General features: G+C 43.3%; 6 protein-coding genes across 6 annotated transcripts; 4 read left to right on the top strand and 2 right to left on the bottom strand.

Moving 5' to 3' along the window:
• Positions 1–2569: 2569 nt before the first annotated feature.
• Positions 2570–3472, top strand: BDB00DRAFT_510350 (uncharacterized protein). The gene is made up of 3 exons (XM_053117659.1): positions 2570–2869; positions 2958–3023; positions 3093–3472. The coding sequence occupies exons 1-3, from the start codon at positions 2632–2634 to the stop codon at positions 3338–3340; spliced, it is 552 nt and encodes a 183-aa protein (XP_052977595.1). The 5' UTR covers positions 2570–2631; the 3' UTR covers positions 3341–3472.
• A 2710-nt stretch (positions 3473–6182) lies between these two features.
• BDB00DRAFT_914426 (major facilitator superfamily domain-containing protein) lies at positions 6183–8234 on the top strand (the record flags this gene model as incomplete). Its single annotated transcript, XM_053128686.1, has 6 exons — positions 6183–6337; positions 6435–6482; positions 6746–6999; positions 7100–7523; positions 7605–7902; positions 7983–8234. The coding sequence occupies 6 exons, from the start codon at positions 6183–6185 to the stop codon at positions 8169–8171; spliced, it is 1368 nt and encodes a 455-aa protein (XP_052977594.1). The 3' UTR covers positions 8172–8234.
• Positions 8235–10118: 1884 nt separating this feature from the next.
• BDB00DRAFT_930622 (uncharacterized protein) lies at positions 10119–12046 on the bottom strand. The gene is made up of 3 exons (XM_053129010.1): positions 11084–12046; positions 10342–10984; positions 10119–10266 (listed from the first exon to the last, which is right to left on the bottom strand). Exons 1-3 carry the CDS (start codon positions 11972–11974, stop codon positions 10253–10255), a joined length of 1548 nt encoding a protein of 515 aa, XP_052977593.1. The 5' UTR covers positions 11975–12046; the 3' UTR covers positions 10119–10252.
• A 4037-nt stretch (positions 12047–16083) lies between these two features.
• On the top strand, positions 16084–19803 carry BDB00DRAFT_767306 (formate--tetrahydrofolate ligase-domain-containing protein; the record flags this gene model as incomplete). Its single annotated transcript, XM_053119658.1, has 10 exons — positions 16084–16121; positions 16243–16387; positions 16519–16703; positions 16848–17001; positions 17114–17197; positions 17261–17372; positions 17450–18085; positions 18197–18321; positions 18389–19188; positions 19278–19803. 10 exons carry the CDS (start codon positions 16084–16086, stop codon positions 19801–19803), a joined length of 2805 nt encoding a protein of 934 aa, XP_052977592.1.
• Positions 19804–20485: 682 nt separating this feature from the next.
• BDB00DRAFT_767391 (homocitrate synthase, cytosolic isozyme) lies at positions 20486–21854 on the bottom strand (the record flags this gene model as incomplete). Its single annotated transcript, XM_053119666.1, has 2 exons — positions 20486–21654; positions 21737–21854. The coding sequence occupies 2 exons, from the start codon at positions 21852–21854 to the stop codon at positions 20486–20488; spliced, it is 1287 nt and encodes a 428-aa protein (XP_052977591.1).
• A 1980-nt stretch (positions 21855–23834) lies between these two features.
• On the top strand, positions 23835–26905 carry BDB00DRAFT_959872 (pre-mRNA splicing factor component-domain-containing protein). The gene is made up of 6 exons (XM_053129702.1): positions 23835–24125; positions 24244–24692; positions 24799–25313; positions 25407–25802; positions 25902–26383; positions 26481–26905. Exons 1-6 carry the CDS (start codon positions 23949–23951, stop codon positions 26811–26813), a joined length of 2352 nt encoding a protein of 783 aa, XP_052977590.1. The 5' UTR covers positions 23835–23948; the 3' UTR covers positions 26814–26905.
• The last annotated feature ends 443 nt before the right edge of the window (positions 26906–27348 follow it).

The raw sequence follows: 27348 nt of genomic DNA, 5'->3' as shown, positions 1-27348 counted from the left end.
TTTTTTTTTTTTTTTGTGACAAGACATCCATTCTAAGTGCATCATAAGCAGACCTTCTCTTTCTAAATTATCGTAAAGGATATCAAGAGATCACTAACAACATACGCCTATGCATCATATTGCGTCAGTCCATACAGTATCGGCTTATAGCCGCCCCTCGTTGTACAGGTGTAAGATCTTCCACATTCATGATATAATGGCAATCGTACTGCTACTGATTAGAAAAGCTGGATAATCCGAGTATAGCGTTTCCGTGCTTTACAAATTCGGATGGATTGTGTCTATGCTACAATGCTTAGCTGGTTGCCGTGGTAGTTGTCTGTGTATACTTTTGATGTTAACCAAATATCTTATCTGATGATGTCTTTGGACAGTGTAATAGTGTGTTTGCGCTCTGTATTCTCTTTTGAAAAACTAGCAACGAAGGTATTCTAGCGAAATGCATGCACACCACAGCTAGTGCTTATACAGTATGTAGTTAATAGGACTTGACGTATACGTATTGTAACGGTGCATATTTTATTCGGTGTAAGTAGTTTCAATCAATTGCTCCATAGTGTTGGGATACAGTAGTAGGGTGATAAACGTAGGTTGAAAGAAGTTGAAGATATAAAAAAGTGTCAAACCGTTATAAATTGCGCTGATGAAACTGTGAGCGGTCATTGCTTGATCGTGAACTATATAGAGAAGAAGGGCATATCGAATATCAATAGTATTGCTGGGTACGCTTCACTTATAATAATCATCTTTCATAAAAGAGAATGTCAAACCGTTATAAACGTATCAGTGTTTTGACCACCATCATCTCCATCACAACAACAACAACAACAACAACAACAACCACAGCAGCAGCAGCAGCAGCAACGCTGGTGAGCAAGAACAGGATTAGAAAGAGCGAGCAACAATAACACCCGCATCTCAGACAGTAGAGCTCGCACAACATAGTGCTGAGCCTTTCGACGTGGATGTCTGATTAGCAGAGGGTTTCGGCGGTTCGTCGAACTGATTTTCTTTTTCTTTTTAAATGTCTTATCTTATGGTCGACGGAAGAGTATTGCGCTGTTTGCTGTAATGGAGAGATCATCAACAGGGTTGAGCAGCCCGCAGCGGCACTGTAACCTGACAACAGCTCAAAGCTAAGATTCCCGATTTTTGTGTGAAATTCAAAGAGGTGTGAGAATTGACGGATCCTGCATTTAATTAAACTGTCAACTCCTATGTATTAAGTACATAAAAATAAGCACTGGCTATGGTGTGCTTGCATATCGGTAGAATACCTTCGCCACAGATTTTATTATACTATAAAAGAGAATACAGAGCGCAAACACATATATAAATACACTGTGGTAAAACACATCATTACACTACCTAAATCATCATCGGAATAAGGTACTCGGCTAAAAATCAAGCAAAAGCATACACAGCAATTACCATGGCAATAAGCTAAGCACTGTCGCATAGAGACATTCCCACCGAGTTGTGTAAAGCACGTAAACATTATACTCGGATGATCCAGCATATGTAAGGCTATTATAACCCGATATGGACTGACGCGATATGATGCATAGACGTATGTCATTTGTGATCTCTTAATCCCTTATACGATTATTTACCAAGAAAAGGGAGCCGATGATGCACTCAGAACGGAAGTTTTGTCACCACAAGTTATATTGACGAATTCAAATCAGAAGAAAGGATATCTTATCACCAGCATGACTGAGCGTGTATTGGATTGGGTTGGAGTAAATGTGTGCTGAACGCCGTAGCCAGCGTCTTCTCATACGAGTATATGCCCACGGCAATCAGCGATTGCCGATCGTCCAAGCCCGCAATGATGGATGTGGGCAGCTTTAAACAAATTGTCAAATTATAGACCAGCATGGCTGTTTTCGGTTAATCAAGGGGTTGAAAGGGGCGTGGCGAGCGAAACAAACCATTAAACTGGTTCTCTCAGTTTAGAACAGCTTGCCTTAAGCGCCGTTGTTGCTGGAGTCCATACCCTCCCAACAAATTCTTTCCTTTCGATTATTTCGCGAGCAGAACTACGCGACCACTGAAATGTAAAAAAAAGAAAGGTGCAAAGTGCATTCCAAAGTGTGATAAAGCGCATTGTGATCGCGTTACTATCGTCTGTCATTGTTCCCCGCTTTGTTTAGCACGAAGTTGTGGGTGGGCAAAAAAATAAGGAACTTGTCAAGCACATGAAAAAAAGGCAAAGCAAAAAAATAAATAAAGCGGCAAAACGTTTATGAGAAGAGTGCGAAAAGAAAAAGATTGTTTTATTTTGTTTATCATTTTCTTATTTGTGTGTAATAATGTGTGTAATAAATAATAGTAATAATAATCTGTTCGTTCCTCACCCTCCACTGACCCGCACTGGTACATTGCAGTCATCTCTTCATGGCGGACCACTGAAGCCCATCCAATCATCAGAAAACTCTGAACAATCGCCAGCACTGGCACGGAACTGATCATAGCACAGACAGTGACTCCTGCGCATACAGCCCAACGCCTTTCCAAAACGAACTAAAGTTAAGAAAAAGAAAAAGAAAGGAAAAGCGAAATTGCTCGCTTTATATAGACGTTTTTTGACTGTCACGCTCGGAACTTCAAAAAGTTCCACCAAGTTCCATGGATTTTCATTGGCTCTTGCTTAATAGTATGGCTTTAGCATATGGCTCAAAGGGACTATCAAGAAAGGAAAGGAAAGGGGGTGTGCTTGGTGGTCATCCAAACAAATGTGCTGCGGCGGTAGTGGTACGTGTCTCTCACCATGGGCAGCTGTACCTCCGATGCTGTCGCCGCTTGGTTGTGAGAGGTCCGTGCACGGCACCGTGTCAAGCGAAAACAAAGACACGAATGCGAATGAGCAAGTACATTCACGGAAGAAATGCTTTTCTGTGAGCAGTAAATGCCGGAATTAGGCGTGACTGACAAGGTAGACAATTTAACATCAGTGAACAGTGAGAACACAATCCACCCAGCAGCCAGTTTACATTCCTTCAGCCAACAGGGCAAACAGCGTGTGTATATAGCGTACTTCACAGACAAATCCACAGTACTTTAATATTGTCTTTTGACTGTGTGTGTGGTACGTAATGTTATGTGTGTGCGGAAAAAGATGCCCCCATCGCTGCACTATATAAAACAGACCCGTTATCTTTTATGTTTAACCGTGCTCGTCAAACTGTTGCTTTACCATTTCGCTATCCGCCAACAGTTCTCTGAACCACGCCGTGTAACCTCCTCCCTCCATCCTCCATCCCGGTTGATGCTACTACTAAAGTTCTATCCTCCATCCCAAGTATATGCTGCTGCAGATAAGTTGGCCCGCTCATAGATAAGTATCCGCTGCCGCTAGTGAATTCGACTCATCCTTCATTGTTTTCCATTGCTGCCGATAAAGTAAATCGGTTCGTTTGTTTTCGTGCGGTTCTACGTTCTTTTAAAGCAGCGTTTAAGTTCCTTTGGGACGATCAGAAGAATAACACTACAAACGATGACTTCCTCCAACGTTTGACACTTTTGCGCATATTGTTGCTCCATTGATCACCTTGTTCACTCGCCATCCCTTTGTGCATGAAAATTTCGAGTGCGAAGTCAAATGGCCAAATCGCTGCGTCACAATGCGCATAGTTTTCGTTTCAGGGGAAAGCTGTTGGAACGTTCAAGGTTTGGCACACGCGTAACTTCGTCACTATCCAAAAAGAAGATATGTGTTGCGCTCTTCCTGAATTCCTCATTCCTAGACTACCTTTGCTTCCTTGATTATTTGCGTACGTGATCGGAGCCTTCGTTATGTGATAATAAAAAAAGAAAAGAGAGACGCTGCGAGTTTACCCCTACTGTTGCCTGTTTTCACAGCAAAATTCACATCATGTGGGCTTGTGTCTCTGACCGGCTCTTTGCACACTTCTTGCCGTTGCCGAATCAATGATGTCATAATAAACCCCGAGAGAAAAGTCCTGCTCTTTTGCGGTTGCTTTTTCTATACGTTAAGAGCACCGTTTACTGTGCATTACGTCCCACTTAGCTTAATATATAGTCCCTTTTGGTATAAATTACGATCCGCTTATTTTTACTATGCCTTGTCTTTAGATGCCACAGAAAAGTTTGTTGGGGACGAGTAGCTTCTTCACTACAAGACTTCTTACAGCAGTAATCCTATTCACGACTGGTGCATTGATTGGTGGCAAGATGGCATATCAATTAAAGTTGGTAGGGATAGTAATGTGTGTTTGCTCTTGGACTACATGCGTTTGCTTTAAACCATGTAGGATTTCCCGTATAATGAACGCTCCAAGGCTACGTTTTTGGTTTGAGCCACTGATCCGGTCAGTGTACGGAAATGTTCACGAAGCTCATGTCACCTTTACCAATAGGTCAAGAAGGACGTAGTCTATGGATCGCTTTCAACGGCATTGCATACCGTGGGCGACTACTGATAATGAGCGCCGAAATGACTATCTGTCCCTCCAATAGGGATCGTCGCTTAGCAGAAATAATCATAATTCCTGGATTTCAATGGAGTTTTCCCAACAGTGGATTATGATGTTGGGGAATCGTTTGGTCAAAATATGTTTTTTTATACATGCTTTTTAAATAATTCAAAGATCAAAAAATGTCCAGTTGTCGTTTCCATACTAAAGACCACAGCAATGTTTCGAATTGCACTTCCGGCCGCCAAATGCGTTTGTCTTTCTGCCAACATCTGAAATTGCACCGCTATTGTGATTTTTGCCTCCCCCCAGTCATGAAAATTATACTGCCAACCACGAAAGTTACACCGGCCAACAGAAAATATGAACCCCGGCGCCTAAATGAAAAAATAGCCCCGCCTATCATTAGGAAAAATCCTGTATGTCTGCAGATGATGTCTTGCTTTATCCGACGACGGCTTAGGTACTTGAAAGATAATGGATATACAAGTAGCTGTGGAGATATTTTTTAAATGTTGCAAAATGGTGCATAGCCCAATTGTTGGGTGCAAAACAGAAGCTGATTTATTTACACCCTGATAAGCCTGTTTTGATGACGCCATTTCTCTAGCAACATAGCTTTCATCAGAATACCCAATGCTTTTGATGCCTTCTGTTCAATCAATCGAATCTCAACACCTTTGAACCATGACCCAGAATTGTCCTAAATCCCGATCCCCACGGTAATGTGACATAAAATTACCGTGTTTTCCTTTGTGTGTATAGCCAAGTATAGTAATTACAGATACTGTGATCTCCCGCAATTTTACACCGCCACTACGTGCACCCTGCATCAACCTTTCAAAACTGAGCGGCATCAACTTTCAGTGTTTGCCTGGATATTGTACCCCGCCTTCTTGCGAATTCTCGGTTCTTGCAAAAAATGGATTTCTTAGAACTTTCCATTGGTGCAAAAGACGGATCGTTTTGTCCAAATCAGCGTATGTATATCATTGTGAAATCATAAACGTGTATAAACGCTGCTATGATAGGGCATTTATTCTATCAGCACATTGCCTCTTCATCTTTCGTTGTGTGTCAGTATGCGCTCAGAAAAGCAACTTTGCGTATAGATCAGTATTACTACCAAACTATTGCGGATAATGTAATACAAATGTTGACAGAATCGTCACAAATACCGTACGATACCGCAACACTTATGAGGAGACGTAACACACATCGAAGAAAAGGAAAAGGAGAAGAAGAATATAAGGTTTAGGCACTAGCACGTCGAGGCAGCAGCATCACTTGGACTCTATATAATGGTCCTTTTAATCTATTTTAGGGGTAGTGGGAGAAAAGAGAATCGTGATGGCACTTTTTGGGATGAAACAGTCATTGATCATCCTGCAGAAGAGTATTATTCCCAAGCGATGAAATATGTAATTTCGATATTATATAAGCCTAGGTGAGAGAAAGCGACCTGATCATACTGAGGAAAAAGAGACGGATCGAGATAAATAAGGGGTAGTTCCTTTGTGACACCATGACACAAGTGGTTTTGGTCAAAAAATACAAAAAAAAGAGCGGATCACTCTTTAACAGTAGTAGGACAGTGTGGAACACCCAAACAGTCGATGAGAGTCGAAGCCTTTATATATAAAAGGACAAATCATTAAATATCTTTATACCATATAACACAGGCTCCCACACACGCTTCTCGACCCTTTCCTATATTCTATACGTACTATCGTGTATGTTATAATGGAGGGAGTTCAACAGCGGCAACAAGCAGAGAATGCAGAAGCTCCGTCTCAAACAAGTAGTCAGAATAATGCACCTATTGAGCTGACACCTCATGAACTTGAAGTTCAAAAGAAACTGGTTCGTAAACTCGACTTGCGATTCATGATTTGGGCGTAAGTACTTGATTGTGAACAGAACTTGTCACTGTTTGCTTTTCTTCTTTTATTTTAAGTCGTTAGAGCTAATAAATACTAATGATAATGAAAACAGCTTCTTCGCTTACTGGGCCAATGGTCTCGATCGAAACAACATGCGTAAGTATATTACTGCCGAATAAAATTCCTCTATTTTGGCGTGTTGCTGATACCATCCATTCTGTTTATTAGCTAACGCATACACAAACGGTATGAAGGAAGAGCTGAATCTCGAGTCTGCTGCTTATAACTGGGCTGTTACCATGTTCTTTATCGGCTATGTCTGGTATGTCTGCAGTCATGCTATATTTAGTAGTGGGAGGTGCTTGGAATGATGCATGCGCAATGCTTATACAGACTAATGTTTGCTATTGCTGTTTCTTATAGTCTCCAAATTCCTTCGAACATGATCATCACCAAAGTACGACCTAGTCTCATGTTGCCTGCTGCTGTGACTACTTGGGGTGGTGTTGTATGCTTTATGGCACTTGTGCGGACACACAGTGCTCTTTACGGCTTGCGTATCTTGCTCGGTTTTGCTGAAGCTCCTTTCTACCCTGGTATGGTCTTTCTACTTGGTAACTGGTACACCCGTCAAGAACTTGGTACCCGTACTGCCTTCTTCGTTGCGGGCTCACAGTGTAAGTATATTTTTTATAACCGATGGTTTCTATAAGGCTGTAAGAATAATTTTACTCGCTTAATATCTACTGATTTTTTTTCTTGTTATGCAAACAATAGTTTCTGGTGCTTTCAGTGGCTTGATTTCGGGCGCCATCGCTGATACCCTTGACGGTGCTCATGGTATGCGTGGCTGGAAATGGCTTTTCATTATCGAAGGACTTATCGGTGTTGCTATTGGCGTCGTCGGCTTCTTTTTAATTCCTGATTATCCTCACAACACTCGTTGGATCGTGGGTGAGGAGCGTGAGCTTGCCGTCAAGCGCCTGGAGCTCCAGGGCAAAAAGGTCATTGCTACTGGTCTCAACCTTACTACTTTACGCAACGTGTGCACCACACCATATATCTACCTCTTTATTATAATTTTCACTTGCATGCAACTTGGTATGGGTATCCTTCAAAATTTCGCCATTATTCTCCGTGAGTCCGGGTACGAGGCTTCCTTCTCCAATTACATGACAGTACCCTATTGGTGTTTGGCTGCGTAAGTGTTCTTTCTGACGTTTTTCCCCTTGTGATCATGGAGCTAAACAGCCTTCTTCTATTTTTATTCAAAAAATTATAGCGTTGTGATTGTTGCTCAAGGCTGGCTTTCCGATCACTATGGCAAGCGCCACTGGCATATCCAAGCCGGTGCTCTCTGGACTCTGGTCTTTTATGTCCTCCTTGTTGCCGTCAACCATGGAAATGTTCCCATCCCACTCTTGTATGTCTGTACTTACATGGTTGTCCCTGTGCTCGGTATTTCGCCCATTATGATGACTTGGAACAACGAAATCCATCAATGCGATCCCGAGACTCGTGCCTTGGCCATTGCCATAGTGAACGCTATTGGAAACCTCGCCCCTAACTTTATCAATGTCGTAGCTTGGACAGGCTAGTATCATCTTCAATTGCTGTTACACTAGTGCGTTTTATGTTTGAGGCATGCTAACATATAAAGAAATCTATAGTTACCCAAGCTCCGGCCTTCCGTACTGGTAAAATTGTTTCAACCTCTACGACAGCTTTAATGATGGTGGTATGCCTCCTAGTCTACTATTTGGAAGAAAAAAAGATCGCATTGCCTAAAGCTAAGGATACCATCAAAGCTGAAAGCGTTAATGAGAAGAAAGAAGTCGAAGAAGTCTGAATAGTACTAAAACTAAGCTTACTCTCCATAAATACGTATATATTATTACATGTCTCATTGTGTGCTATTTTAATTCTGTAAATATTCCTTCTGGACATTATAAAAAATAACAAATTGATATTGTTTACTTAATGGATGGTACGCTGTCTACAATGACAGTAACACTTTAAAGGTGATCTTCAGGTTTTCCTATTTTTGCCATTCTTCGTTATAGTGTAAATAATAATACCGCCGAGTTCCAGCCAACATGTCATAAGACTGAAAAGTGGGAAACCACTGTACTGGGCACATTTTACCGTTTAGGATTGGTAGTTCCCTTTCACCTGAACAACTTTAAAGAAACCAGGATTAATAATCAAATCAAGGGTTTCCTTTAAATACCTTGAAGCGAAATGAGTCAGTTGTACAAAAACTAAAAGAAATCTCCCGTGATTCTTCACTTTCCAAACGACTACTACCTTGGTTAATATCGGCGAGCTCCAAGTCTTTACGTCATCATTTTCTCCTGCTTGCAAGGACTTGATTCCGTTGGCTGCTTCAATATTCATTTCATTTTGATTATAAAAGGCAGGAGATATCCAGCGTCACCATTTACAATAGTAGATATCCAGATTTGTATGGCACAGAGCCTATTATTATAAGCCATCCTAATTTTGACTGCTAATTTCCTACAAACCACTATTATTCTCAGGTCAGAACAAAAACTATCCATTTACGTGAGCGTATAGAAGGGAAGTACGCGTCACGTTTGCGTGTGTATGCTTAATATCTGCTTGATATGGACTATCCAGATAGATATTAGGATGGTTCGAATCATCGGCTTTATAATAACATGCTCAATGTCCATTCTTAACTCTTAGTAAAGACTTCTCAAAGTTGTACAGTATACTGAAAACGGATTTAGTGCGTTAAACACTCTAAATAAATGTATGCCAGTCTCACAATCTCACAGTCGTTGTAAACGATGGTATAGCATGCTGTAATTTTTATAACTAGCACAATTTCATGCCAGTATCTCTACAGCTGAAGTGATGCTTTATGTATATGCTGAGCGCTCTTCCTCAAAACTTACTGCTGCGCCCAATCACGAGCAACACTGTGCTGCTATAGACAGGAAGACCTACCCTTAAAAACCACATTAAGCTTACGATGATAGGCCGTCAAACGTTGTTCTCCATATAACTTCTTTTATGATTGCTACATTTAGGTCACTACCCGCTTTATCCTGTTATCATTTGCATACATTAGTAGATACAACATTCTTTCAGGTTCGTCATATACACATATTGCTAAAGCTAGTTATTTTCTTGCAGTAACAAAGTTTGCTTATGACTTCAATTTTCATCTGTGTGTAGTGCTAATAATCATGTTGGTGGTTATACGGCCGAGCCTGCTGACTCCAGTGTGCGATCATTTTGAGCTTAATGTAACACATAATACGACAAATTTGGCAGTATGCGCTCGTCACATTCCTACATCTGCCAGTTAATACAGGCGCACGAGGCAGGAGAGTAAAATATGATGTTGCGACCTGCAACAACCAACAACATCAAGATCCCACAATTGGGACTTTCTATTCTTTGGTGGGGAAGGGTCATGGTGTAACATTCATTCTGAGTTGATGAGAGAGCGAGAGATAAATACTCGATTTGGCACACTATGCACATAAACCACTCTGTCGGTGCATTAGAAATAAAGCGTGTGTATTTACTCACACTCACACATACACTTACAGCCGCGGTTAACTCTTTCTGACATCAATCATGTTATATTGCTGTTACTTCTTCTGGTGATCCAGTGCCTTTCTCAATGACTAAATGAAATTGCGATTAACGTAAAACATAGGGGAAATGGAGTTTATGATACCAACAAATGCGATAGTAATAGTTAAGCCTTAAGGTATTCCATAAAGGAAAATATAAATTTTAATGATGAAACAAGATGCAACAGATATTAAAATGTTATTGATGGTAGTGATTGTGGTTGTGGTAAGAGGACTATAGTACATTTCATATAAGAAAGGGTATATCTAAATTCTAATCTACAATAAATAAAATGGGGACTTCACTCAGTTAATTGTTTCAATCCGTCATTTCTACAAAATTTTAGGAGGCCGTGAATTAGTGAAAAGAGACATAGTATGATAGGATAGAGTAATGGTAATACATACCGATATCATTCATGTTTAACGTTACCACTTCATCCCATGGTATATCTTCGTTTTCTGCTGGTATCGTGATAGATTTGTCGTTGGGATCTGCTGTATCGTCATTATTATCATGACTGCTCGCTCCTAATCCAGATACTTCCAAGGGATACAGATCGTCCTCAGAACCATTGGAGGAAACAACGCCGTCGGATGAAAGCGAGGGCGGATAATTTGACTGGTCAGCGTTAAAGTTGTTGAAAATATCCGGATCTTCAAAATAGTTGGCCATTGTGGAAGGCAATAGCCCAGTCGCCAGTTCGTTGCTTGGAAATACGCTTGCTCCGACATGTGATGGTGATGATTCGCCTGCAAATGACACCACTTCTTCCAGTAATTTATCCGTATTCTCTTTGCTCAATCCTGGCCATCGTGTTTTGATTTCTTCTGCACTGTAGTCGTGCGTCAAAAACCAAAACTTCTCGTAGAACTCCACAGGAAACTTCCAGCTCGACGCCTTTAATGGATCGCCTGCTTCATAGACCATCCCATCCAAAAGACACCGGAAGCAGTCGTCGACATCGTACAAATTGTGGAATAAGATCATGCGGTCGCGCATCGAGGCGATGGGTATCAAATCAATCCGCAGGTCGTGAGGTACTGTAAGCTGTTGGTTTGAATGAGCCGTAAGTACATGATGTGCCACTTATCCCGTCCAGTTCTCTCGCCGCGCACTTTTTAAAACAAAATCCGTGAAGAACTTTACCTGCAGTACAGTGGACTCTAGCTCAAATGCTCCATCACCCATTTTGTCGCATACTGCTTGAAGCTGTAACCTTAACCGCATTGTCTGGAAACTAGCCAAGTTGAAAGATGGTATCGGCTCGCGCGTCAACATGATTGGCCGTGCGCTAAATGTTGGTGACTTGCGACCATCCTCGTTATCGCTTTGATCATCGTCATCCTCGACCGTTTCCATAGATGATGTTGTGGCAGCAGATGATCGTCGGCGTGCTGCTGCAGTTTGCAGCTGTTGTTGCTGTTGTTGTCGCGGCGGTTGGGGTGGGGGCGTAGCTCGAATCCGTGTGGAGATTCTATTTCCGATCACCGTTCGCACACTGTCGCGGCCGACTATGATCACACCTGTCGAAAGGTAGCGACCCCGTTGTGGTGACGCCATAGACGGTGGCGGTCTGGGTTGCTTGTCCTTGTCCACTGACGGTAAACCGTGCAACTCCTTGGCCTTGCAGTAAGCCGAAATGATCTCGGGCGTCGACGTATTCACCAAGGAATCGCGCAAGTATTTGGTCTCCAAATAGGGGGTATGGTTGGGTATACTCACGTTCTGCATCATGCAAACAAGCTGCAGGCTCAATACAATGCCCTTGAGATGCCAACCTTCGTAGCCGAGGACGCCAACATTGCTGCGGAGCTCCTTGTTCTCGGACAATAGCTTGTCACGCTGCTCACGCAAGACTTTGCTCGTCTCCTCGAGTTCCAGGATATGGCGCTCTTTCCGTTCGCGAAACGCACGTTGAGCTGCTCGATTCTGCGCTTTTCGTAATGCGGGCGATGCTGGATTGGGTTTGCGGCCGGGTTTCTTTTTAAGTGTATTCGTGTCACTGCTGCTGCTTCCACTGGACAAAGTCTCCATCATCGTGAATATATCAAGAAAGAATTGAAGAGAGAGCAAGTAGTAGAGGGGAAATAAAGCGTTTGCTTGTTGACAAGACAGACAACGGTAAGAAAAAAGACCTGAGAAGAAGGTGGAAGGGGATAGCTATTTATATGTTTTTGGTAAACAGTCCGGTAGTTTTTCCGAATCAAAGAAGGGTGTGGAGAAGAAAGGTGGGGGGAAGGTGAGGGGAAGCGAACCCAGAATAGGCCGCGGAAGGAACGGTTGGAAACGCGTGAACTCTGTATTCAATTTGTTTCATTGTCGATCCAGTTTGGGTTGTGACGTTGTAATCTCGTTAAGTGCATCTATCTTGAGCTTCTAACCTTTAGCTATGTGGAAATTGTGCGGGGTAACGCACAGTCCTGCGCTCTACCCCGCATAAAGCTCGCTCATTTAAACGCGTAGTATAATCGACCTCATGTCTGCTCCATCACAGTGTCTCGTAGTAAAGATCTCCTGTCCATAGCCAGGAAGTTTACGGAGGAAACGTCTGTTCGAAAACGGTGATTGGCGGGCGATGATACAGATTAACTGTGTGTGTTAAAAATGATGCGGATGGGCCACACGCTTCAGTTTGTTCAAGATCGTCGACAAAAGGCTCGCGTTTATGTACTCTTTCTCGACATCACGTAATGACAAAGCAGGGGAAAAGCTTTTCCCAGTGCCTAGACAGTGTAGTTAGGTTTAGCCAGCAAATACCCTTTTAGTCAAATCCAAAGTAACAGAGAAAAGCTGGATCGAGATCTTGCTGTTTGTAACACCTGCCGTTATCCCTTTATTCTTGTCCCAGCTCGTCCTCCTTCCGCTCCCCCACAAATTTTGGTTTCCACCCCGCGCACCTAATCCACTTCTATGTAGCTCTACCACGGTTAGCTAAAGGGAAAGTCCTATTACAGGAGCTTTGTTAGTTCTGTCCGTTCTCCGGATAGTTCGGAGTTGTCCTGAAAAGGCCTAGTTTCACAAACAAGTGAGATGCTTTGGTGGTACAAGCAGCCTCAAAACGGTATCTTCTCACACCAGCACACACACACACAGAGCCAAGAGTGATAGGCTTCAACCGAAACGCAAAATTTCATTTCAATGTTTATTCTAATTGAAACCGTTGATCAAAAGTACATTCACTTCTCAGGATAGAATTTGTACTTGGCCAGCTAATTCTCCTATGCGACGATGGCCGTAGCTTAGAGTTTCTGTTGGCATTCTCACGATGTAATCCACCCAGTTTATTTATCCGGAGTATATATGCCAAAGCTCTCAAGCTCCTAATTTACTTTTTCTTCTTAGCATGCATTTAGTTGAGGAGCCACTTTGCTCTCACATACACAGTGAAGTGATCAAGCAGAGACGACCCTTTCCCATGTGAAATGGATATTTTCTAGATACACCGCCGCTCTACTACTGCTCCATGGCTCAATCATCATTACACCGAGCACACACTTACTTGTACGCACCAACTGACTTGTTCCTCCTGAATAACTAGGAACCTTCCATGGTAATCATGATGATGGATGGGGTAACATATGAACCCAACAACACAAAGAATCTCTTTAGGTGCTGTAGTATCCTATACTAACAACAAGTGATAGTATGGACGCCCCATCATACATTACTCCTATAAGGTATACTAATACTACGCATTGAATGCATAGATTGACACCTTGCACTTTTTTGAAAAGGTAATGAGCTGCAATCCTAACACCACTATTACAGAAACCTTTCCCAACTCCTTTGATACGACTTCGTCTGTTTTTCTAAGATTTCATTTGGCTCGTCCCTAGCCGATGTTATAGACTGTTTACAAATCAAATGGCTGAAGTGCGTAGCTCCATACTACATGCCCTTGTGTACAGGACCCCGAATGGCTTTTTTCCCACCCTTTGAAAAGGTGGCTCCCCCAACCCTTCAATAATTCAATCATCTTTCTCTTTATTTGCTGCAACCCCCCACTCCTCCCCTCCCCCAAACAAAAGGTGTATTGATCGTACCCCGCAATTTGGATAGTTTCCGAAACTTTAGCCGCTCAACAGGTGAGCCCTCTAAATCATCCTGCGTTCTCCCTTATACAATAATAAGTATTACCTTCTCTTGAAGAAGGACAAATATCATTAGTACTACATATATCATGCAGGAAGGGCTTTTCGATTGTGGTTTGTGCAAACGTCTTAGTAAGCTTTCGCGGCTGATCTAGATAAGTCGCTCTCCCGTTGCACTCCATCGAATCGAAGTTTGAGTACATATAGGAACAGAGTGAATTAGTTGTGGCTGAGAAAAGGTGTCGTAGAACATGTAGTGTCTCGGTACTCTTGATACTGGATATGCGCTCATGATAAGGTGGTATAAGTATCTTGCAAAATCAAAGGCTATATGCTCATATTTGACAAGATATAAATAGTCATTTAAATCATCTTCATTGATAGACAACGACTTAACATCACATCTTTCAGTTGATTTTCATTGAAACAGATTCCCACGAGTCCTATACTATATATTTTGGGAACTACAGCACTGATTTGTCGCTTTCTCGTAATCCTCCTTTAGATAGAGCTCATTATCTGCCTGCGCTTCATGGCCGACTAACTCAAGTCATTTTAGTACCTTGAGTAATAGTGACACTGCCTGTTTATACTTGGCATATTTTACCACAGTATCAAATAAACAATAAATCATCGGAATATACGGCTATACTTTGAGGAGAGAAGTCCAAGGCATGCACTTTCTTGTTACGAAGCGCGATCGACCGCACATGAATGATCATCAGCTGGGACGTCCGCAGAGCACTTGCTTGTTCTTTTTCTTCTAGCCTTCGGCCTTTTTCGGTCTTTTTGCCGGCGCTCTTGGACATGATAACCGTGGCGGTCAGAGAAGCTCACAAACGAGCTTCCAACAATGAGTACAGCTCCGTTACTTCTTCATCTCCAAATTTACGCTTTAATAGATCAATATCCCGTCATTGAAAATCGACATATTTATGTGTCAGTCGTGTAAGCTACTATATCAATAAGCTCTGATGTCTTGTGGTTGATATCGATGACAACAAATAAGAAACAGGAGCATCAGCTACTGAGGTTGATTACGACAATGTGATGCTAGCACGTACCACTTTACTGAATTCGATTTTCAACGCCATTGTCGTTTACATTAAATTCATATGAGTATGGCCACCTGTTACATCTTATTTGTTGTCTCCATCTTAGAGCGAGCAGCCTCGGTTTCTGTACCTTATCGCAGGTGATATAGGATAATGAACGATAATTGGCCGCAATTTGCTCTACCCTCGTTAATATTTTGCTATTCCTATGTGGTTTTATGTGTTAAGCTTGAATGCAGCCCACTTCATGGATTTTTTAATTTATTGCTATAATTACAGATAATAAATCCTTACTGTCTCTTTTAGTGCGTCGCAACGAGCAACACCATTACAGAAAGCGACTGATCCACTAATAGTACATTATATTTTGTGATTTCAGCAACGAAATACGAATACCAATGGCTCCCTTTTGTGTACCAGTTTTATTTAACTTTAATCTTGTTTGTTTGCTTGCTGTCTTCAGTGTACAGTAAGAATGGACGAGTATTACTACTTAATTGTAGCAGCTGCTGTGGTGAGTGCATATACACTTATTAGATACAGCAATATAAATATTTGTATCATTTTAGCACGTATCTGTTGGGTATATTATTTAGTTTTAGCAGAGAGGAGGACTGAATAAAAATGTGCGACCGAGCACTAGTGTATGATAAGCACCAAATCCGATACGCACAAGTCTTCAGATATATACGGCCACCTCTTGTTCACTATACTCAAACATCTCCAGATGCTATATATTTGCGAATGTCAACAATTTGAATTGAAAGATAGCATTTGTTTGCTATTACTACAACCTAACTGACATAACAATAGGTTAGATATGAAAGCTGCGGAGATCCCCCCGGAACACCAATGTGCTTTTAATCTTGAACTCTATTCCCGACAACGACCTGTGAAAAAAAAACACATGCTATTTGGCGCACTCGGCTCTCGTCCGGTTTCCACGCTCTTACTTTCTCGTTTTTTTCGGCCACCTCCTACACGTTTATTTACAACAAGGATGCCAGCCACTGTCATTGATGGAAAAGCCGTTGCGCAGTAATGTTTCGACACGTCATTGTTGCCGTCATTTTAATTTCGTGAATTAACAATGACATTACATCCCGACACACCCACTCCTAACCCTTTTGTCTTTTGACATGACTTGATTTGCTTACAGGTCTGTGCGCAGCGATGTAAAGACCAAAATTGCAGAAACCAAAGCAAAGTATCCTCACTTCAAACCCCACCTCGCCATCGTGCAAGTCGGTGGACGCGATGACTCGTCGGTCTATATCCGTATGAAAGAACGCGCTGCCAAGGAGGTAAACAAGGAATGAGGAACACGACAATCGCATCGTGGGAGAAGTGGACTGAATATGATCAGAACTCTGGATTGGACCTTCTTTTGCTGATCAAATAGTACAATCTAAATATCAAACATAACAATATATAGGCCGGCATCGATTTCACTTTACAAAAGTTGCCCGAAACTGTGTCGCAAGCTGAATTATTGGAGAAGGTGCGCGTATTGAACGACGACTATCGTATCCATGGCATTTTGGTCCAAATGCCTTTGCCTTCGCATATCGATGAAACATCCGTTGTCGAGGCGATTGATTATCAAAAGGACGTCGATGGGTAAGACTTGATTAAACAGGACAGAAACAAGGATATCGTATCAGAGAGAAAAAGTTTCACACGGGTGAAAGGACGGTGTGATCAATCATAGACAAAAAAAGGGGCATCATCGTTAAAACCACCTGATCTGTTGTGTATCTTCAGCTTCCATACCATCAACATTGGCAACATGGCCAAGAAATCCGCCGAACCATTGTTCTTGCCTTGCACACCAAAGGGTATCATTACGTTGCTCCGTTCCACCGGTATTGAACTTGGTGGCAAGCGTGCTGTTGTCTTGGGGCGTAGTGACATCGTGGTAAGTGTATGCGTGTGCGCGTATGCTCTCGGACTTGGATCGGTTATGCACAATGCTCCCCCTTTAATTCTTTTACTGCTTTGCTGATGCATGATCTATTTATAAAACGTAGGGCGCGCCTGTTGCAACACTTCTCACGGCGGAGAACGCCACTGTGACCTTGTGTCATTCCAAGACGCAGGATGTGGAGAGCATAGTAAGGAAACCCCAAACCATATACAACGCATCAGGATGGCTAGGCGCTTAATTGTTGTGCTAGGTTCGCGAAGCAGATATTGTTGTCGTGGCTATCGGTAAAACCGAATTTGTCAAGGGTAATTGGATCAAACCTGGTGCTGTTGTCATTGACGTGGGCACCAACGGTGTTCCTGGTTAGTATAATTTTTTTTTTCAAAGACCTTTTTTCTAGATGAACAAGGATGCTCACCCAGTTGGATTCATTGGCTAGACTCTACCAAGAAGTCTGGTATGCGTTGGGTAGGTGATGTGGAATACAGCAAGGCTGCTGAAAAAGCAAGCGCTATCACGCCCGTTCCTGGCGGTGTCGGTCCCATGACCGTTGCCATGCTAATGGAGAACACATTCGCCAGCGCTAAGCGGTGGTTCGAGTTGAGCCGTGAACGCAAGATCTCACCTCTGTCACTCGAGCTGAAGACGCCTGTGCCCAAGGATATTGAAATTGCCATGCAACAAACTCCCAAGCACATGGAAGTCTTGTGCCGTGAGCTTGGTCTGAGCCCCGGAGAGTACGAATTATACGGTGCTACCAAGGCCAAGATTGGATTGGATGTGCTTAAGCGTCTTGAGCACCGCAAGGATGGCCGTTATATCGTCGTGACAGGTATTACCCCTACTCCCTTGGGTGAAGGCAAGTCCACTACTACCATTGGTCTGGTCCAAGCATTGGGCGCCCATTTGAACAAGGTTGCCTTCGCCTGCGTCCGCCAGCCTTCCCAGGGCCCCACCTTTGGCATCAAGGGCGGCGCTGCAGGTGGTGGCTACTCCCAAGTAATTCCTATGGATGAATTCAACTTGCACTTGACTGGCGATATCCACGCCGTCACTGCTGCCAACAACTTGCTTGGTAAGTCTAAGTTTATATCTTTGCTCAATTGGTCATATATTGTATCTCTATGCCTGTGTGGTGATTATAAAATGAACGGAAAATAACATAACTTTGGGATAAACATCACAGCTGCTGCTATTGATGCACGCATGTTCCACGAAAACACTCAAACAAACAAGGCGCTGTTCAACCGTCTGTGTCCCGCTCAAAAGGGTGTAAGAAAGTTCGCTCCTGTCATGTTGAAGCGCCTCCAGGTGAGTACTCGGATCAAAAAAAGGCACTTAAGACTTCATTCCTTTGCTCACTCGATATATTCACCAGAAATTGGGCATCAACAAAACCCAACCCGAAGAACTTACTGAAGAAGAAGTTGCACATTTCGCACGCCTCGACATTGATCCCGAAACCATCACCTGGCAACGTGTTGTCGACATTAACGACCGTTTCCTGCGCAAGATCACTGTCGGCCAGAACCCTACTGAAAAGGGACAGGAACGTACGACTGGTTACGATATTGCCGTCGCTAGTGAAGTCATGGCCGTATTGGCCCTCGCTACAGATCTTAAGGACATGCGCCAGCGTCTCGGCAACATGGTCATTGCAAGCTCCAAGAGCGGTGAGCCCATCACTGCCGACGACATTGGTATCGGTGGTGCCTTGACTGTGCTTATGAAGGATGCCATCAAGCCCAACTTGATGCAAACATTGGAGGGCACACCCGTGCTTGTCCATGCGGGTCCTTTCGCCAACATTGCTCACGGAAACTCTTCGATTCTCGCCGACAAGATCGCACTTAAGCTCGCAGGTACCGAGCCTGAAATGGAACCTGGTTACGTTGTCACCGAAGCTGGTTTCGGTGCTGACATGGGTATGGAGAAATTCTTTGATATCAAATGCCGCGTTTCCGGCTTGGTGCCTGATGCTGTGGTGATTGTTGCCACTGTCCGAGCCCTCAAGATGCACGGCGGTGCTCCCGACGTCGTTGCTGGCAAGCCTCTCCCTGATGCTTACACCGAAGAAAACCTCGAGTTCTTGGAGAAGGGCTGCGCCAACTTGAGCAAGCATATCGAAAACGCAAAGAAGTTTGGCATTTCTGTTATCGTTGCCATCAATCGATTCACGTAAGTTACACATTCTCGTACCATATGCACAACACAAAGGAGAAAACAATAGCTAGCACGATTGCTAATAATCAAATTTGCACATGTAGCTCGGATACTGACGCCGAAATGGAATTGATCCGCAAGCTCTCCTTGGCTGCTGGAGCTGATGACGCTGTTGCATGTGATCACTGGGCCCGTGGTGGTCTGGGCGCTGTCGATCTCGGCAAAGCTGTGGTCACCGCATGCGAGAAGGACAAGGAGTTCAAGTTCTTGTACGATCTCGACCAGCCTATCGAGAAGAAAATCGAAACCATCTGCAAGGAAATCTATGGCGCCGATGGTGTTGAGCTCAGCGACCTTGCCAAGAGCAAGATCGAGACGTATACCAAGCAAGGATTTGGCTCGCTCCCCATCTGTATGGCCAAGACGCAGTACAGCTTCAGTCATGATGGTGCATTGAAGGGAGTGCCCACAGGTTTCACTGTGCCAATTCGTGATATCCGAGCCTCGGTCGGTGCTGGCTTCCTTTACCCATTGGTGGGCTCGATGCAGACTATGCCTGGCTTGCCTACTCGCCCTTGCTTCTTTGACGTTGATCTTGATGATGAAGGAAAGGTTGTTGGTCTTTTCTAAACCAATAGACAATTGTTATTTTGATATGATGGGTATAGCTTCTATTGTACATACAGTCGAGGAAGTAAAAGTTAATCATACTAAATAAAGATCGGTCACAACTCTCGAGTACTGGTTATCCTTTAGCGGCGGAAATGGAATGGTTACGCTGTATTTGACTCAAGAGACGTACATGCAGCAACTTTATGAGCTTTGAGCAAAAGCGTATAAAAATATAGGATGATTCCATATAACGTACAGCGGTTTCTGGTCAAGATCATTGACTATCATAGGAGAGATTTAGAGGCATGAACTCAATAAAGCTATATAGAATTTGATTGTGATGACAATGAATGTGTTTTCAAAGAAGTCTGCTATACAACAAAAAACAGGCCAGAACAACTGTTAAGTGGCACAAGAATATCATGAGCTATGGTCGTAGTAAACTGCATGCTTTGGTTATGCTTGTCTGTACATAAGAGATATGGTTTTATTATGAAGGAACTTTTTTAAAGAAAAAACAAATGCAAAAAAGTAAAACGAAATGTATACAAAAGAAAAAGGATGTTGAGAGATAGATATGCGGTAGGATGTTCTTGGATATGTAGAAATTATGTGTACGAATGGAAGAGCTGATGAGGGAGGAGCAATGCGTGATAAAAAGAAGTGAGGGAAGGAAATGATGGTTGTTGAGGTGGTCTCTTTAAGCAGCTGCCGTTGCGATCTCCAACTGATCAGGGGTTTCAATACCGCGCAAAATGTCAATGTGCTCGGAAGTCTTCTTGGCGCCATGGTATCTTCGTATCAACATGTCAACGTTATCCAGGTTCAGTGGTCGGATATCTGCTAATTCTTTAATCTTTTGTGTGATTGCCTTGGCGTCATCGTCGTTCAATTCGGACAGTTGGAGTTGTTCTATCCGATTCTTGACAGCGTTCCAGCCGGTGAGTCGGTGACCGATGCTGACGTAGCGGGAGACACCGAAATCTTCAGGCTTCAAGATTTCATATGTGGATGGGTTGTTGAGGATAGCCTTGGCATGGATACCTGCCTTGTGGGTAAAGGCACAGAAACCAGTAATGTAATTGTTGAATGGCACGTTCACGTCGACATTGTCTGCAACCAAATTTTCGACTTCGCGGATGCTGGGCAGGTTGTACTTGTTCGTGACATAGGCGCGGTCGGCAGTGTACATACGTGCAAGCAAGCCACCAAGAGGCGTAATACCGTTTCGCTCACCAATACCGAGAACGGTAGTGTCGATGTGAGTGGCGCCGGCTTCCAGGGCAGTGTATGCGTTGGCAATAGCGCAGCCAGTATCGTTATGGAAGTGGCACTCGATATCACAGCTGACGACACTGCGCAAGGTTTTGACGAATTCATAAACTTGACGAGGATCGGCACAGCCGACGGTATCAGCGATACCAACACGGTGGACGCCGACCTTGTCAACAGCCTTGTAAATGGCGAGCAAATCGACCAAGTCAGAACGGAAGGAATCCTCGGTGGAGAAACGGACCTCAAGACCCTTGCTCTTGACGAACTGGATAACTTCGATGGCACGTTGGGTAATGTATTCCATGCTCTTGCCATGCGAGAACTCACGGAGATAGCTTGAGGTACCCATCACGACGTTGACGCCATCAACGCCAGTATCAATGGCAAGCTTGACATCGTCCATGTGGCAGCGTACGTGGGTCAAGACCTTGGCCTTCAAACCAAGGCTGGAGATGACGCGACAGTCGTTGCGCGATTGCTCGGAGGCTGCAGGCGAGGTGAGTTCAAGGTAGTCGACACCGATGGCATCCAAAGCCTTGGCAATCTCCACTTTGGTCTTGGTATCAAAGAAGGCATTAGCAAATTGCTCACCCTCTACATGGACAAAGAGATAGGATAAGTAAACTGTACAGAATACATTCGCTTTCAGAAAACAATTATTGCTCTTCTTTCTTACCTCTTAAGGTGGTCTCGATGATCTTGAAGTTGGAAATGTTGGACATAGGGTCAGGATATCTGGGCATGTATGGCGAAGCGATAGGTTCCCGTGCACGATCAGGGCTATTTTCAGTCATGGATGAAGGCATATCTCTTGGTGGGACCATTTTTGAATTGCTGTTGTAGTAGTTGTAGATGATGAGTTCGGTGCTGTTGTAGTTGTTGTCGGTAGGTGTTTTCACGTAATGTGATTAAAAAAGATATCGAAGGGAAGTAGAGACTGTAAAAACTGGGAGAAGCGTCCCTCCCTTTTATAATTGATTTTTTCAGCCATTCCCTGGTCTCAAAGATTATCTCTGCGCAACCAAGAGCGAAAAACTAGATGTCGTTTCCATATCGGTGTTTGAGCTTTCTGCTGATTGACAACCTTTTATTTCAATCATCGATCAATTTTATCTGTCGTAAGTTCTTCTTCATAAAGAGTACCCGACTGTATCAAAATACTCTTGTGGCGACTATTGTATACAGCAAGAGCGAATAATTTGTAGCAACACGTTTTCAGCCCACTGACACATCCAAAACCCTAGTCCATCTCGTTGGCTTGGTGATAGTGAGAATTAAAGTAGGCCATTTGCTTCCATCAGTAATGTGTTGAACACCATCTCGAATGCATTGCCATATTTGGGAAACATGTAGAGATTCGGAGATTTTAATTTACCCCTCAAAAAAGAAGATCAGCATGACTTTCCCTCCTCTCTGAGCCTAATTTGACAAACCCACTTTTCTCTCTCTCTCTCTCTGCAGATTACGTATCTGACCATCCTTTAGTCAGCTGCGACTCCCGATCGCTGCCTTCTCTGTTGACATTCAATGGTATGCTGAAAAAGCAATTGGCTGCTTTTTTGCGCTTGATACATATCCCTAGCAAGATCTATCGTGTGATTGCTAAAAACAGCACAAACTGTTGCTGCACTTTTCCATCAAGTCTTTGTTAGACAAAGAATACCTTGCCATTGAAGCGGCAACACATCAATAAGTGATAAACGCAAGATAACAGAAAATCTGGGGTATTTGTACCCCTTTGATGTCACGCTCTTTTAGCAAAAAAAAGTTTATTTTATGTTCTAATGACGACGACGATCTATCATTGCCATAATAGTAGGAAATCTTCTGCTAGATTTCTTTTTTAGTACAGTATTGATTTTGAGATTTGACAGCACTAAAAATACCAAGATACTATACACATCTATTGGCTATTACAAGCGTGCTGTCATCTGCTGATGGGGTCTATGCGCTGGATTTGTTTTTGAGGTCAAATCTTCAAGTGTGCACTGCTTTATTCAAAACGTAGCATGACATAGCTGTTGCTAGAAAGAACAGCTTACACTGAAAGATCCTCGCTAATACACCTGTTGTCACAGTGCATACAGTAAGCGATACTGATTTCCAAAAGTTGCCCAATAAATGTAATATTTATGAACAACTGCATATGAGTAGTGATTGTTTGATACGTAATTTCTACCCCTTAATAAAGCACTAAGGAAACAGTCTTTCAATCAACCGAGAATCGGTCGCCGACGAGGATAATGTCCTTTGAAATAAAGTGGTCGTTTTGTGTGCGGACATCGATAACGTTGTCAGTTGAAACATTAGAATAGCACACACTAAATGGAAGGCAGTTCACAAAATTAAAAAAATTATACTGTTGAAAGCATTTTCCGGAACATATGGCATATATGTTCTGGTCTTCCTCGTGCATGTTGATGTGAAATTTGGTACATACTAATCCCTTATTCTTCAACTGCCGATGCAGTCCAGACACATAAATCAATGTAGATTTTAAAGGCGACTTTGTTGCATAATCAAGCTACAGGAGAGCAGACATTTACGCGAAAAAGAGAATGATCAGGTAGAAAACGTCTCCCACTGAGAATGTTGATAGCCGCTAGAAAGTTATAGCACACTTGACTGGTAGGTATACAGCCTTATCGTGTTATTCTCAAGTGAACATGAACACATACATGTTCTTTGCTCTGTTCTTCTTCTTGCAGTTGCTACGTTTCAAGACAGATTACTTTCCGTCCGCAATCGGCTCAGCACGTGACCTGTGACCTGCGGTGCGCTGGGCTCGACCATTTCTGCTGACTTTATTTCGATGGCAGTGATGGTCGCAGTCGTCACGAGTATTTCTTCTTCCACACACAATTCTTATATAATTTACTTCACTCACCATGAAGGTGCTCATCAAAGGCGGCATATGGAAAAACACTGAAGACGAAATTTTAAAAGCTGCCGTTAGCAAATACGGTAAAAACCAATGGGCACGCATTTCATCGTTGCTTGTCAGAAAAACACCCAAACAGTGTAAAGCTCGATGGTACGAATGGCTTGATCCTAGCATTAAGAAGGTAAATCATTGTATAAAAAATATGGAAAGCATTTGGTGACGTTTTGCTCACAATTATGTAACGATTCTTGATAACGTTAATACTCAAACTTACATCTCATGATATTCTTTCAAAATAGACGGAATGGTCAAAAGAAGAAGACGAAAAATTACTTCATCTTGCCAAACTCATGCCAACGCAATGGCGTACGATTGCACCCATTGTCGGCCGTACACCTGCTCAATGTCTTGAACGATATCAACGATTGTTAGACGAAGCCGAAGCAAAAGAAGCCGGAGCTGATCTTGGACTGACGGGATCATTAGGTCCAGAGAGTGGACCGAGTGCAGACGATGTGCGACGCCTTCGACCAGGTGAAGTTGATCCTGAACCTGAAACTAAGCCTGCACGACCGGATCCTGTTGACATGGACGAAGACGAAAAAGAAATGTTATCAGAAGCTCGAGCAAGATTGGCTAACACACAAGGTAAAAAGGCTAAGCGAAAGGCAAGAGAACGACAGTTGGAAGAAGCAAGACGTTTGGCGTCCTTGCAGAAACGACGTGAATTGAAGGCAGCAGGCATCCAGTAAGTTTTTTACTTTCTTCGACTTCCTTTATGTGTATGCGTTTACTGTACTGCTGCTGATGCATAATCTTTTATGTACTAAACAATATCAATTTAAAAACCATAGTTTAAGAATGAAGCGAAAGAAAGGTGATATGGACTACAACGCCGATATTCCGTTCGAAAAGCCAGTGCCACTTGGATTTTACGATAACACAGAAGAAAAGAGCCGACCTGTCGACCCTGGAAAATTGACCAACGTACATCTGTCAAAACTGAACCGTCGACGTGCTGACATTGAAGAGGAGAAGCAGCGTGAAAAGAAGAGGAAGGCAAAGCAGGCGGGCAACAAAGGTGGTGAACAGCCTGAAGGAAACCAAGGCCGCTTCGTTCCAGCAAAGAATGCCAAACTCATCAAAGCTCAAGAGCAAGAACAAATCTTCAAGCGACGGAAACTGGTCTTGCCTGCACCGCAAGTGGGTGAATCCGAGTTGGAAGACATTGTCAAGCAGGGCACCAATACTGAGAATGCACGCTCACTTGTGGATGATGACGAGGGTGGCATGACTAGTGGTCTCATGGGTGAATACACATCTACGCCAAAGAACTTGCCCACACGTACACCGAGAGCGCCTCCAAGTGGTAAGGATTGGTACACTTGAAAAGAAGAGAGAGAGGACTGCTGTTCAATTCGTCTTCTAGTCAACTAACTCTTTCGTGTATCTAATTTATTAGCCGACAACCTTGTCATGGAAGCACGAAATCTGCGAGCATTGACGGAGACACAAACGCCCTTGCTTGGTGGAGAAAATACACCCATGCGTGCATCGCAAGGCACAGGTTTCGATGGCGTGACGCCCAGATCTAATGATATCCAGACACCCAACCCTCTCCTCACACCACGCACTGACAACTCGGTACTTTCAACACCACGATCACAAGTTTCAGAACCTGCTATCAAACGCGCTGTGAAAGAAGCATTGGCTGGTCTTCCTGCCCCTCGCAACGAATATGAAATCCGTCTTCCCGAGCTGGAGAGCCAACAAGAGAAATCAGAAGGCAAAGATGGAAAGAAGGAAGAAGACATGTACGATGTCGATAAACGAAACAAGGAAAAGGCCGCCGCCCAAGGTAAATAGAAAAGAGCTGCGTTGTGCTATCAAGTTCTCAATTTGGAACGTTGAGTTAGTCTGCTAATACTTTTGTAATCATGCCATATTACTCCCTTAGAAAAAGACGCTTTAGAACGACGATCATCGGTCCTTCAACGCGGATTACCTCGGCCAACACGATCACCTGCAAATTTTTGGAATGTCACCTCGCAAATCGAATCCCTTATCCAAGAAGAATACTTACGCTTAATAACGCACGACATGGTGAAGTATCCAGCAATGGGTAGCAAAGTGACACCTGGCACAGCTGCTTTAGGTGATTTGGAGCAGGTTGAGCAAGAATTTACCCCTCAAGAACTTGCAGCTGCTCGTCTCGAAATGGAAAATGCTGTCAAGGAGGATCTGGGCCTGGATCAAGAAGCAGATGAGGCATCTGTGAAACAAGCGATGCAACAGCATGCATCCCAAGACGAGTTCAAGAGCGTTTGGACCCGGGAGCACGAAGATGTGGTACTTTCTGCACAGATGAACCGATACTTGAAGCTGGACGATATCAAGGAGACCAAAGATATTCTTCAGGGATATGCAAAGGTCATTGATGTAAGTCAAAAGAAAAAAAAAGCATACTGGGAGTAGCAACCGTTATAAATTCTCGTTGTCATGTTAATTGACTAATATACTGGAACGATTTGTATAGAATAATCGTCGCACCATGATCCGCCAAGCAGCTGAAGCCGGAAAGTTGGAAAAGAAGCTCGATATCCGAATGGGTGGCTACATGGGTCGATCTACTACTCTTATGAAACAGATCAACGAAGCATACGACGAATTGGAGACGGCCATGGACGAATACGTCAACTACTCTAATTTACAGGCTATGGAGTCAGCAGCTGTGCGCGTTCGTGTTGATAATGCACAGATCGAGGTCGACCGCTTGCAAAGTCGAAATAGCATGCTCCAGCAAAGATACAAGGATTTGACAAACGAAAAGCAAAATTTGATTGCTAGTATTCAGAATTTAATGGCCTAAATAAAAAAAAAGTTCTGTTTTCTTATGTGGGTGAATACATTTTCTTGGAACGAACGAATCACCATGCGGGTAGCACGCACTCACTGCTATGCCGCCTTTCGTCTGTTGTTATCGCACGCGGATGCGTGAAAGAGGACGGACCCAAAGGTCTGCCAGTCAGCAAAGATAAATAACTATCATACTTGCGTGTAGGTTGTAGTATAGCTTTATATGTAGCCTTGCATGATTGTTGACGAGCCTAGGCCATGCTTTTTGCAAAGCAACTGTTGAAGCGGCTGATCATACTGATGGTATCTCAATGATAAAGAGCACAGTTTCGGGTATGCTTTAATGAGATAAAAAGTTGGGGGCAGACCTTCCTGACTCGATAGCCAAGAGTCGGTACGTTGCAATCTTTTTTTCCCCTCTACCAGTCAAGAGATGCGCTATGTTATGAACAAAGAAGTGAAATTTAACATGAAGGAGGTTTCTTTGCAGACTGGTCCCAGCTTTTAAGATCGAATATGGATCCTTCGCGGTCACGCTGTACTTGGCC

This window comes from Zychaea mexicana, assembly GCF_025766255.1.
Source record: "Zychaea mexicana strain RSA 1403 chromosome Unknown BDB00scaffold_60, whole genome shotgun sequence".
Classification (NCBI taxonomy): Eukaryota; Fungi; Mucoromycota; class Mucoromycetes; order Mucorales; family Lichtheimiaceae; genus Zychaea; species Zychaea mexicana.
Note: the sequence above shows the minus strand (reverse complement) of the source record. Positions and strands in the feature narration are given on the sequence as shown.

Bases quoted from the DNA above. Each gene is read 5' to 3' on its own strand.
- BDB00DRAFT_930622 (XM_053129010.1), bottom strand. From the start codon at position 11,974: ATGATGGAGACTTTGTCCAGTGGAAGCAGCAGCAGTGACACGAATACA. The intron at 10,985-11,083 runs GTAAAGTTCTTC...TCAAACCAACAG, and splicing joins TAGAGTCCACTGTACTGCAG to CTTACAGTACCTCACGACCT.
- BDB00DRAFT_510350 (XM_053117659.1), top strand. From the start codon at position 2,632: ATGGATTTTCATTGGCTCTTGCTTAATAGTATGGCTTTAGCATATGGC. The intron at 2,870-2,957 runs GCAAGTACATTC...ATTTAACATCAG, and splicing joins AAAGACACGAATGCGAATGA to TGAACAGTGAGAACACAATC. The intron at 3,024-3,092 runs GTGTGTATATAG...CTGTGTGTGTGG, and splicing joins CAGCCAACAGGGCAAACAGC to TACGTAATGTTATGTGTGTG.
- BDB00DRAFT_959872 (XM_053129702.1), top strand. From the start codon at position 23,949: ATGAAGGTGCTCATCAAAGGCGGCATATGGAAAAACACTGAAGACGAA. The intron at 24,126-24,243 runs GTAAATCATTGT...CTTTCAAAATAG, and splicing joins TTGATCCTAGCATTAAGAAG to ACGGAATGGTCAAAAGAAGA. The intron at 25,803-25,901 runs GTAAATAGAAAA...TTACTCCCTTAG, and splicing joins GGAAAAGGCCGCCGCCCAAG to AAAAAGACGCTTTAGAACGA.